The 11,988-nt window shown below is 57.4% G+C and overlaps 1 protein-coding gene across 4 annotated transcripts; it reads right to left on the reverse strand.

Moving 5' to 3' along the window:
* Positions 1-1,610: 1,610 nt before the first annotated feature.
* CRYGN (crystallin gamma N) lies at positions 1,611-9,907 on the reverse strand. Of its 4 annotated transcripts, none has more exons than XM_034639726.1 (5): positions 9,799-9,907; positions 7,647-7,895; positions 5,784-5,929; positions 4,417-4,622; positions 2,975-3,111 (listed from the first exon to the last, which is right to left on the reverse strand). In XM_034639726.1, the coding sequence occupies exons 1-4, from the start codon at positions 9,847-9,849 to the stop codon at positions 4,433-4,435; spliced, it is 636 nt and encodes a 211-aa protein (XP_034495617.1). In that variant the 5' UTR covers positions 9,850-9,907; the 3' UTR covers positions 2,975-3,111; positions 4,417-4,432. The 4 variants fall into 4 exon arrangements, with proteins under 4 accessions (XP_019651143.2, XP_034495624.1, XP_034495617.1 ...); XM_034639729.1 differs by lacking the exon at positions 9,799-9,907 and adding an exon at positions 9,339-9,670; XM_019795584.2 differs by lacking the exons at positions 2,975-3,111; positions 4,417-4,622 and adding an exon at positions 1,611-1,979.
* Positions 9,908-11,988: the final 2,081 nt, after the last annotated feature.

Raw genomic sequence — 11,988 nt, forward strand, 5'->3', positions numbered from 1 at the left:
TGAAGACACACGGGGAAGGCATCTGTCTGAAGCCAAGGAAAGAGGCCTCTGGAGAAACCCATCCTGTGGCCCCTTGACCTTGGACTTCCAGCCTCCAGATGGGGAGAAGCCCCTGGCGGTGGTATTTGTTCCTGCAGCCCAAGCTGCCTATGGGGCTTTGCTGCCGGTCCTGCTTCTCCCCACATGCCCCACTCCAGGGTAAGGATCCCTGCTTCCCTTGCTCCCCGGTCACAGGGAGTGTGGCTGAGTGCAGGGGACGGTGCTTTGAGCGTGTGATTGCCACTGGGTGGGGTGACACTTACTTTAACGATTGTAAAATCCGCCTCAACCCACAAACGTGTGGAGCGGCATGGTAGGCTGTTTGGGAGCAGAGAGGTAGCCAGATCTGGGTTTGAATCCTGTGTGTGACCTTGGGCAAATTGCTTAAACTGTCTCCTTGTTTGCAGGGGTGATGATAGTATTAGGATCTTGGGACTAGGGGATGTAATAAGTAACCTTACGGAGCTAGTAAATGCTCAGTAGCCGTCATCACCGTCAGCAGGTAAAGGGCTCTGGGACCCTAGAAGCCTGGGGCCAGCTGGAACCACTGACCCTCCTGCCCCAGACCTGGGTGCAGGACTGGGGGGCCAGTGGAGCAGGGACAGGGTCCTAGGCATGGGCAGAGGCCAGCATGGCTGACTTCACACAGAAGTTCCACCTCCCGGAACAAACTGGCAGAAAAATGAAAAGACAAGAGCATGATTTCACACAAAGGCTCTTCCCAGCTCAGACACGGTGCCGGTATACTTAAATGTTGACTCGTTCTGGGCTTAGAGATGTGAACTGCTTGGCTGTTGGTCTGTGGTGGTTTCTTCAAGTCCACAAGCCGAGCCTTCTCGTGCAGGGAGGGTCTGGATGGAGAGGGCCTGTGCCTGGCAGCCCTCAGTCCCACAGAGCCAGGGGCATCCAGGGCTCCACTCTCTGGGCTGCAGGAGGTGGGGCGGGGCGCTCGGGGTGCAGGGCACACCCTTCGTGGACGCCACGTACAAATGGCAGGATGGCAGCTCCCTCCCCATCCCGGGCAGGTGGATGGTCGCCCAGTGGTGTAACCTCTGCTTAGAGGGGTCCCCCAGCAGACTCGTGGGGCCCCTATGCCTTTGCTGCCCAGATCTTGGCAGGCATTGCTCGGGGTGAACTGTGGGAGCTCTTGATGACTCACCTTTTCCACTTCTGTCTCAGTGGGGGATGCGGGGCGCAGGGGCCGAACCTAGGAAATGGGGGAACTGCACCTTCACAGTCCACCAGGACAACCATCTGCTCTTCCTCACTCAGAACCCTCGGCAGAACCCAACCCCGGAGACTTCTGGCTTGCTTTCAGGGACCCTGTTTCCCTCCCTAAATTCCATCCCTACCACCCCCAGCCTGTCCACAGCTCAATTCCAGTTTACGTATTAACCCCAGGGTTCAAGTACTTTCCCATAGGGGTGCTGAGGGAGTGGCCAGCCTAAAGGAGCCCTTCCCAGTGGGGACCCCTTTCCCTTACTGGAAAAAGAACATGCAAGATGTGTGGTGAGGAGGGGGTGGGAGCCTGCGTGGCCAGTCAAGAAGCAAACTGTGGGGAGCAGGGAACCCCAGGATCAGAGTGTGGGGGTTTGGAAAGCAGGACCATGAGCTTGAGCCAATGGTCAGAACTCTTGGGAACAATTGCTGCTGCAGTCCCTGTCCCTCTTCCAGCCAGGGACCTCGGTCCAGGTGCAATGGGGAATAGACAGACATCTTTGGGGTCCCCATCTCCATAAAAGTGTCCAAGTGTCCAGTGCCCCTGTGTTCCCAGGACCCCAACCCACAGGAGAGGACCTGTGTGGAAGGAGCATCTCCCTCTCCATCTGAACAGCCAGGGTCAGTCCACACTGCTCTGTGGCTCAGGATTCTGGTGGGGGGGGTGCTTCAGGCAGGGTGAAGGTTCCCATCGTCTCTCATCGGGGAGGGGAGGCTGGACACTGAAGTGTGGGTGGGGAGGTGTCTTGAGCAAGGACCCTCTTATCCCAGAAACCCCACTACCTTCCAGGACAGGCTCCTCCCCGCCCCCGGGGCAGTGCTCCCCTCCATTGAGCCCACTCCCAACAGGGTGGATCTGGTGTCCTGGAGAGGGCCCAGGCCACGAAGAAGTTCCACGGATTCACCCAGAGGGGAGAAGGGAGCCCTGGGTCTGCCCAGCCCCATGAGCACGCTCAACACTCCCTTCAGCCCCAAGCCTCCTTCCAAGTCTCCTCCTCCATTCCCTCCGAGTCCACATGTTCGAGCATCTTCCAAGCAGCCAGTACAAGACATAAGGGGCCGTGTGTCTATAAGGTCCAGCCCATCCTTTCAGAGGGGCCTTCCCGGTAAACCCCAAGGCCAAGATCAGCCGGAGAGGCAGACTCATGAACCCTGGGTCAGGCTCTTGGCTGCAGAGCAGACCACATGGCCTGGCAGCCCCGAGCTGCTGAGTAAGGGAGAGGCACAGCCAGGAGGGAGCGGCCTCTGCGCGGCAGACCCCCTGGGACCTTCCCCCAACCCCCAGCACTTCTCGCCCCTTCACCCTAACTGGTCCAGGGCTCCGGCCGGAGGAAGCGCCTGGGCCCTACCCCGGCTTCACCAGAAGCTTGCTCTGGGACCAGGGGCTGTCCTTCCCCATTCAGGGCATGGGCTTTTCACGAGTTAAGGGAAAGCATTCGACTCTGTAACCTTTAGACCGCTTCCAGCTCTTGTGTTCCCCTCACAGTGCCCCTGCCGCCCTTCCTGGTCCCCCCAGCTCCCTGCCCTGAGTTCTGGCAGCCCCCTGCCTGGGGCCTGGGTGCCCACCGGCTGCCCTGTGTCAGAGAGGGGCAGGGAAATCACGCAGGCCAGCTCAGCTCTGCATTTCTCTGATTTTTATTCCCGAGGGTCTGAGCCCCCGGGGGCAGGGGGTGGAAGGGGCTGCCCCTATCCCCAGGCATGGCGGGGGTCCAGGCGGGCTAGAAGTAGTTGACCACTCTGCGGAGCGACTGGATGCGTGCGTTGTGGGCCTCCCAGTCTGAGCAGCTGCGGAAGTCCCCCCGCTCCACCAGGTACATGCGGCCACGGTAGTTGGGCTCCTCGTACAGGACCCACCTGGGGTCAGAGGGAGGCCAGGTGACCCCGGGCTGCTGAGGACAGGTGCCCTCCCTTCCCGGCAGGGGGAGAAGACCTCCCACCAGCTCGCCACCCCTCCTGGCCCCGCGTGAGCTGAGGGGTAGAGGTGGGGGGGAGTGCGGCTCCGACAGCTGCCCCTCACTTGTCACGCCCGCCTTTTCTCAGGCTGGCCTCTCTGCACTTCGGATGCTCCCTTCCCCCTCACCATGGATAGAAAACGGCTTTTTCATCGTGTGAAGCAAAGCGGGGCTACACACCCAGATCTGGTTGCTGGGGTCCCTCCAGGCCCAGGCCATGGGGTGCTCTGACTCTGTCTTTGCAGTGAGCTCCCGCTGTGGCCCTAACCGTTCTTGCCCTCTTACTCCAAAGCACTCTGCAGTTGAGGGAACTCTCCCCCGAGACACAGACTCAGAACCCATGAGCCCATTGAGCCCGAAGCCACACAGCCTACTGAGTGGCCTGCTCAGGGCAGCTCCCCCAGTGCTCCCCTCTCCTGTCACTGTGGGCTCTTCTCCCTCCTGACGCCACATCTGGTGCCCCATGCAGTCTGCACAAGGGTCAGGAGTCAGGAATGACGACAGAAGCCAGCATGTGAGCTGCAGGGGAGCTCAGGGCCGACCTGGTTTATCCCGGCTTTCCCACACACCCAGCCTCCCTGCGCCCTGACCTCCACTGTGCCCAAACTGCCCCCCTCCTCTCCCCAACCTCCCCACGCCCATGGGCTGGGCCTCCTCAGTAAACCTCTGCTCCCGGGCTTCCTGCTGTGACTTTGGGGATAGACAGGGCACGAAGAGGAAGGAAGGAGGGGGCATGGCCCATCCACAGGCGCTCAGGGACTGTGCCCTTGAGGGGCAGGAAGTAAGGACAGTGATATGGCACATATCCCTCCAGATGACATGGGTCTGTGGGGACAGGTCAATCCTGAGCTGACTCGGGAGCCCACGCAAAGCAGCTCCTGGTCTCTGGGAGGTGGTAGGGAGCCATTTCTGGAAGCCCCCATCAGACCCCAGGAAAGGCCCTGAAGGAGGTCACATCCAGACCAGGTGATCCAGGCCATCACCTTCGGGCAGCTTCTCCTTGCCAAAGGCTTACTTTTTTTTTTTTTTTTTCCCTTTTACTAAAGTCACAGGAGGCTAAGGGTAAGTGCTCTGTGGGGAGGAGAGCAGAGCCCTGGGTCTGGACGTGGGTTGGCCACACGCAGCCTCAGAGTCTCCATCTCCTCTTGGGTAAATCGAGAATTACAGGAGACCCCGTGCCCCTGTGGTCGAAACTCTTCGCTCCTACCTTCCCACCGTTTTTCTCAAGAGGCCCCGGGGGTTGCCCAGGGTAGGTGTAGGGGCGTCAGCAAGGTCTCAGGACACCTTCCATGCAAAGGTGTGACTTCGCCTCCTGAGACACAATTTGGCAGCAGTTTTCCAGGCAGACTGTTGTTCTGGAATTCGACCCCCCAGACCCCTGGGTGCCACCAACTGAGGGCAAACAGGGGGTTTCTGAGAGGCAGAGAAAGGCAGACATGACAGAATGAATCCTGAGGGAACCAGAGTGACAGAGCTAGCAGGGAGGGGCAGGGGTGCCCTGGGCTCTGGGTCAGGCTGCCCTGGGGGGGGGAAGGTGGGGGGTCCAGTTCTTCCTCTGGCTCAGCCACTATTTTCATTCAGTCTCTCCTGTGACCACTGTCTGGAACCTCTTCGATGTTCCCTGATCCCAAACCTCAGACACACAGACAGCAACTGGATCCCTAAGCTGCCGTGACAGGAGCCATGTTCCCGGAACCCGAGCGGGGCTCTTCCGCAGACAGGATGGGGCTGAGGTCTCGGGAAGCTCCCTGCTCTACACCAGGGACACTGACTTGAGGCCAAATGCCTGGCTGCAGTCCCAGCTGCCCACTCACAAGCGGGCAAGGTCACTTTCTGAGCCTTAACTAGCTCCTCTGTAAAAGGAGGCAATGCCATCCGCTGGCTCGGTGGATGGGAGATGGGAGATGGCCACCATGAAGACATGGGGGCTGAGCACGACGGGTGTATAGGCTGCCCATGGCTGATGGAAGGAAACAAGTGTGCAGGGGCCATCAGAAGCCAGGCTAGCCCGGGGTTCTGATGACTCTCTTGTGGAAGGGCGGATAAGTCCCTCTATGCCTGGGCCAAACCTCCCACTGGCCACAGTCTATCCACCAGAAGTGAGCCACCATGATGTCCATGCCCCTGGGAGGCCTGCGTGCTGGTTGTTTGCCCACTTGGCAGGAAAGGTCCAACTCAGGGGTCCACTTTGCTAGGTAAGTAAGCGGTGTGCAGGGTGGGCAGGGCTACCCTTCTCTGAGCAGGCTTCCCCTGGCTCGAGTAGACCAAAGAACAGACCAGGAGATCGGTCTAATCACAGAGAACCATTAGTTTGCAAAGTACCTCCCTACCTCTGCTCCCACTGGGTGGAGCCTCTGCGGGCCCAAGTCTCCCCAGGAAGGCCTTACTGAGCCATGCAGGAAGCCACTCCCTTGCTCGACTGGGGCAGAGGAGGCAGCTGAGGGAGGGAATGGGCCTCCAGGGCAGGGGCCAGGCTGCCCCCCCTGCTGGGGTCTGACCACCCTGCAGCCCCCCACACCTGGCTTGCCCAGGGCCTGGTTATGCTGTGGTCCCGGCCTTGCGGCTTGCACTCACGCTCCGTCCCCGTAGACCTTGATGGCGTTGACGGAGTTCTTGGACCAGCCCTGACTCTGCAGGAAAGGGCAGTCTTCCTGCAACTCCAGACACTGGCCGGTGAAGTTGCAGCCCTCGAAGATTTCCAGGCGGAAGTTCTCCCCGTGCTGCAGGCCCCGTGGGAGTGGAGGAAGGAAAGAAGGTAAACGGCACTGAGTTTCCCTCCCCTACACAGAACTCAGTGTGGCCAGGAACTCCTGGGGGGCCAGTGAGGGCCCGCCACTCCAGCACAAGCGTAAACACGGCACTCTGCTTGTTCCGGCACCTTGAGATCTGGCTGGACGAAAGGGGTCTATCCCTTTAAAAAGCTTCCAAGCCCCTGAAGCAGTCCAAGCAATTCTTTCTTCAACTAAAGAATCCAAGGGTTAGAGAGGGCCAGACTGCCTGGGAGAGAGTGGCCGTGCTCTGACCAGGGCCTGGGCCACTGGGCTCCCCTCTGGCGCCTGGACTGGGGGACCCCTGCCCCAGCCACCCCAATGCATTCTTCTGCCCTTCATCCCCACCCTGGGGCCGCAGGCCAGGGGCAAGCCTTTACATGATAATATTTTACAAACTGTAATAGAACCTTTTATTAAAACACGAAGCCAAAAATCTAAAACAAATAACAGAGATCTCATTTGCTGAAATCCCTGCTGGCTCACTGGGATGACAGTACATAGCCCCTATAAGATTCCTTGCAGTTCCAAAAGTCAGAGGAGGGCCAGCTCCCGGCTGGCTCTGGTGCCGGCAGGGGCTGGGTCTGCATCACAGCTGACTCTGAGGATAGCTCTTCAGGAGAACAGCATTCGAAAAATACCGAGGATAGGTTTCATATAAATAGCATTATGCAAGATCCAGAGCCAGCCATGTTAATCCCTTTTTTCAAATGTCTATGGCCTGGTGGAAATACTAAGAAAGCATTCTTACAATTTGAGATGCCAAAGCCTGGCTGGTTTTGTAACTGGTGTAGAAAAGAGTCCCCCTCCGTCCCCCCCTCCACCCCCCCAAGATTCCCTCCCTGGGGTTCGTCAGATGTTCACTAGCACCCCCTGGCCCCCACTTCCGGGGAAGGGTCCTCCTACAGAGACCACGGCTGAGACTTGGATGAGACTCTAGTCCGGGAATCGGCCATTTCCCACCTGACCACGTGGACTCCCAGCAGCTCGGCTGGCACTCGTAACTTGGGAGAAGCCAAAAGAATGGGAACGCTCAGTCCTCAAACCACCCCCGCACAAGGGCTACTAGACATGAACAGTCCTTCACCATGGGTAGTGACACCCCTCCTATGCTCTCCCTACATACACTAGGCCACACTGTGAGATGATAGCCACTTGTGTGACTCCAGGAGACCTGCCCCCAAATTCCCAAGGACTGGCTAGTGACTTAGGCTTCCTCCTTCAGTCATTCCATGGTCAGAGCATCAGCGTCCTTGAAAAGCACTCCAAGATGACCTGAACGGGTGGATACCCTGGGCCCAAGTCAGCCCGGCTTTAGCTAAATTCTCCCCCATCTGGTTGCAAATCCAAACTTCTAATATTTCCAACAGCATTTTAAGTGGAAAATTCAGCAAGACATTGGGATCGGACACTGGAGCTGGTTCCCTGATACGTGCCACTAAATGTAGGTATAAAAACTGGCATGGGCTCTTGAGTTCGGTCCGTTGCCATCCCACCCACAGGGGAGTGGCAGGTCTGCATGGGGGCATCTCTCCATCTTAAACATCCCACAGCCTCATTAGATCTTAAAGTTGGGAGGGCCATGCCCCCAGATTTATTTGTCCCACGTCTGAGCAGCACTGACCCTCGGTCCCTCTGGCAGGAAGCCCCCAGCCGGAGGCAAACTCACCATTCCTATGGGGCGGCAGGAGCCCATGTGGTCATTGTGGCCATTCCAACGGAGGAAGTCGGGGTAGTCTCCGTGCTCCAGGATAAACTGCTGGCCCCGGAAGTCGGGGTGATCGAAGCAGACCCAGGCGCCGCTCTCCACGCGGATGGAGTTCACCCGGTTCATAAAACCTCGGTCCTGGAAGTTGTCACAGTCCCCGTAGACCTCCAGCTTCCTCCCGGTGAAGTGCTTGCCCTCATAGAGGATGATCTAGAAAGGCCAGGTTAGAGGGCCTGGGGTCAGGGGCCTCTCTCCTTACAGCCTTAGGAGCAGACACCTGGCATCCAACACCCTTGACTGAACCCCGATTGCCAGGTCCACTGTACCCAGTAGGTGCTCAACACCGTTAGCTGGGTGAAAGAACACGTGGATAGTGGGTTGAGGTCAGACCCAGGGTCTGGCCCTCCCCACCTGGGAGGGGGCTCTTGGTTGAGCAGATAAATTTCAGAAGGTACAGGGATTCCCCCTTTGTCCCCAGGCCCATTTGAAAACAGGCTCTTTTCAAATTCCCACTGCATTTTTTTAACTCAGTTTTTGTTCATTGTTAAAACATAACATCCCAGGAAGTGTTTTTAGGAGAAAGCATTTTACCCACAACCCCACCATCATAATCAAACACTGAATTTTCAGAAAGTCAGGCTCCTGGGACTGGGCCCCTTAATGGAAGAGACTGAATGCAATGGAGAAGTCAGGGCCTGGTGTGGGGATTACTGGCTTAAAAGGGTGCCTTTTTCAATGTAACTCATCCCTTTGTTTACTGGGCCACTCCTTTGGGTGACAGGCATGTGTCAGAGCTGGAACATTGTCAACTCAGCGGTCAGTTTAGACACAGTGTCCTACGGCAACGTAGCCCCGACAGGTTCTCCTTTTGTCCCTAAACTACACAACAAAAACTTATTGGCCCCAAAGTTCATTTTCTGCCGTGGAGCGTGAAATTCCAACCACGCAATAACTCTTTGGGTTTCTAGAATTGTGCTCCTAGAAGGGCCCTGGCAAAGTACAAATAATGTTGCCTGGGGGCTGGTAACTGCTGTAATCACTTGCCCTGTCTATGGTAGTCATATGACTACCCTTCTGGGCCCCCTGGGCAGAAGCTTTGAGAGCCAGGGTGTGACTTCCCAGCTCTCCCCGTCCCTCTGGGGGGCAGAGGAGGAGAGGGAGGGTGTGCCAGGGCATGATGGGCTCTTGGGGTTGTTTGTTACTGAAGCATAACCAAGCCTGTGCAGACTGAGTTATGTTCTCACCCACTAACCTTGACCGAAGCCCCTGGAGACCAAAGGCTGCCAGATTAGCCAGGGGAGGGAGCAGAGAACGGGTGGGGGGATCCGAATTTGCCACCTTCCTGCACAAGACAAGTCTGGCCAATGGCCCCGAGGGATTCAGGGGGAACCGGTCGCCCACCGGATTCCATGATCCCTCAAACCGCCCCCAGAGCCAGTGCTGGAGGCGGTGGGAGACAGGGACCTTCCCACCGCCCACGCCGCACAGGCCCTCCGCCAGGCCCAGGCCGCCCAGTTCGGGTAGGAAATTCTGCCAGTTTTGCTCAGATTGTCAGATCCTCAGGGCGCCTCAAGTAACAGTTTGGCCCCTGCCTCCCGAGGACGAGGAGCAGCGGAAGGCGGCGGGTGTCGGGCCGGGAGGGGCCCCACTCACCTTTCCCGAACGCTGCGCCATGGTGTGCCCGCCCCGCCGGCGGCTGGCCCCTATATAGCCGGCGACAGCCCTGCTGGCTCAGCGCCGCGCCGGACAAAAGATTTGCTGCCCGGCGCGTTAGTGCTGGTCCGGCGCCCTAAACCCGCAAGGGGCCGCCCCGCCCCGTCGGTAGGACCGAACCCCCCCGGCGCCGCGAAGCCGGCCGCGCGCTCCGCCCCATGTCCGGGGTCGGTCGGGGGCCTGCGGGGTCACAGTGGCCCCGCTAGCTCCAGCCAGCCCCACCGCCTCCTGGGCCTCCGACCCCTGTCCGCCGTCCCTGCTGAGTCAGTGAGGGCACACACACGCACACGCCGGGCCCCACCGCCTCCCTCGGCCTTGCGGTTCTCCAGCAGTGCCGCCCCTCCCCCTTCCCTCCTTGGGCACCGAGCCTTCCCGGACCTCCCGCCTCTCCCTTTCTCACCTGGTTCCCCGCGCTCAAGCAGTGACTGAGGTTTTCCTCTGAACCAAGCATGGAACCCAGCTTCTGGGGGCAAAGAAGACAGCCCTTGATTGCGGCCCCCGCCCCCCGCCTGCTGCTCTGCTCTTAGCTCCCAGCCCCACTTTCCACTTTCCACTCCAACGGCACGCAATTGCTGGTGGCCCACCCCTCTCCCCCGCATCTCTGTGCCAGGTTGTCCTCCCCTTCCTTTTCCCCGCCTGCGTTCTTGCTTTCTGAATGCTGTCCCCCACCCCCAATCATTGCTCATCCTGGATCCCTTTCCGTATTACCTGCCCTGCCCCCGCAGCCCTCGCTGGTGGTCCACAGTGCTCTGCACCCAGACCACCCTGGATGACAGGGAGGGGTTTACAGAAACATGCAACCCCATTGCAGCGTGAGACTCTTAGGGCACAGACGTTCTTGGCACTCAACAAGGGCTCAAAGAGTGTTTGTGAAGGGAGCAGAGTCAACACTGAGCCCACAAGATGTGCAGCCCCCAGATTAGGCTGGGGGGATGAGATGTGTATACATCAAACAGTGACTCCGTGGGCGGTTAGCTGGGGCTGGGGGCCGGCTCTGAGATCAAAGGAGAGAGAGCTCACCTGCACAGGGGTGAGGGGGGGAGCGCTTCAGGGAGGGCAGAGGCAGTGGGTCCCGGGGGATGAGGAGGGGGTGCTGAGGAGAACAGTCTGAATCATCTCTCCACTTTCAGGAAAGAATTTTGAGCACCATTTCACAGATGAGATGCTTCAGGCTCAGAAGAGGTCATGCAGTTCTTGGGGTACAGGCGTGACCTTGCCCCTGTTCTGAGAGGCTGTCCAAGGATAGGCCTCTCGGCGGGCCTGGCCCAGCTGTTGCCCCCACAGGCATCCACACTGGCCAAACCACACATTCCGTTTGCCTCCCGACACGGGCCCTGTTGGGGAAATAGAATTAAAAACAAAATCTCCCCAAAAGCCTGTCCATAAAGGTAGAAGAGGAAGAAAACCGTTGTATTATTGAATAAATAAGCATTCAGCCCGAATTCGATGTGCATCACAGGCCATCCGCTAAAGAGAGTTCAAAGACGAGGAAATCTCAGCCTTTTTATGTGGACAGGCAGCTGCAACTCACTACACGTGTGTTCTTAAGAGAAATTGCTAATTTTCTTGTATCTTTGTGCTGCGAGATAGGTTTTGTGATTCAAAGTAAGGTGACAGCTGGAGCTAAGCCAGCCCTCTCCTCCCAGGAAATTGGGAGGTGGAGCAATATTTCCTTTGATGGTTCCGTTTTGAAGAGGTGGTTCCCAGATCCAGAAGGAAACATTCCTGAGTTTTCAGACTGGCAAGCAGCTTGTTTAGCCATTAAAAGATGTGCATGCATGTAAGAGGAACCAAGGAAGGGGGGCCGGGGTGGCTCAGTCAAACTTCTGCCTTTGGCTCGGGTCATAATCCCGGAGTCCTGGAGTCCAGCCCCAATTTGGGCTCCCTGCTCGGCGGGGAATCTGCTCTTTCCTCTCCTGCTCCCCCTGCTTGTGCTCTCTCTCTGTCAAATAAATAAATACAATCTTCTTTTAAAAAGGGGGGGGGGCGCCTGGGTGGCATAGCAGTTGGGCGTCTGCCTTCAGCTCGGGGCGTGATCCCGGCGTCATGGGATCGAGCCCCACATCAGGCTCCTCTGCTATGAGCCTGCTTCTTCCTCTCCCACTCCCCCTGCTTGTGTTCCCTCTCTCGCTGGCTGTCTCTTTCTCTGTCGAATAAATAAATAAAATCTTTGAAAAAAACAAAATAAAATAAAAAAGGGGGGGAAGCGCCTGGGTGGCTTAGTTGGTTAAGTGTCTGCCTTCTGCTCAGGTCATGATCCCAGGGGTCTTGGGATGGAGCCCCACATGGGGCTCCATGCTCTTTGGGAAGTCTGCTTCTCCCTCTCTGCCCTTCTCCCTGCTTGTGCGTGCTCTCTAATAAATAAAATCTTAAAAAAAAAAAAGAACCAAGAAAGAAATTCTACAAGAAAAAGGAGGAACGGGAAGTCTCTTCCCTTATTTTCAACTGGGAAAATTAAGCCTCTTATTTAATTAATTATTTATTTATTTTGAAATATTTTATTTATTTATTTATTTATTTGACAGAGATAGAGACAGCCAGCGAGAGAGGGAACACAAGCAGGGGGAGTGGGAGAGGAAGAAGCAGGCTT

This window comes from Ailuropoda melanoleuca, chromosome 1, assembly GCF_002007445.2.
Source record: "Ailuropoda melanoleuca isolate Jingjing chromosome 1, ASM200744v2, whole genome shotgun sequence".
Lineage (NCBI taxonomy): Eukaryota > Metazoa > Chordata > Mammalia > Carnivora > Ursidae > Ailuropoda > Ailuropoda melanoleuca.

Bases quoted from the DNA above. Each gene is read 5' to 3' on its own strand.
- CRYGN (XM_034639726.1), bottom strand. From the start codon at position 9,849: ATGCTTGGTTCAGAGGAAAACCTCAGTCACTGCTTGAGCGCGGGGAAC. The intron at 7,896-9,798 runs GTGAGAAAGGGA...TGGCCTTTCTAG, and splicing joins GCTTGAGCGCGGGGAACCAG to ATCATCCTCTATGAGGGCAA. The intron at 5,930-7,646 runs GTGAGTTTGCCT...CGGGGCCTGCAG, and splicing joins CCTGCCGCCCCATAGGAATG to CACGGGGAGAACTTCCGCCT.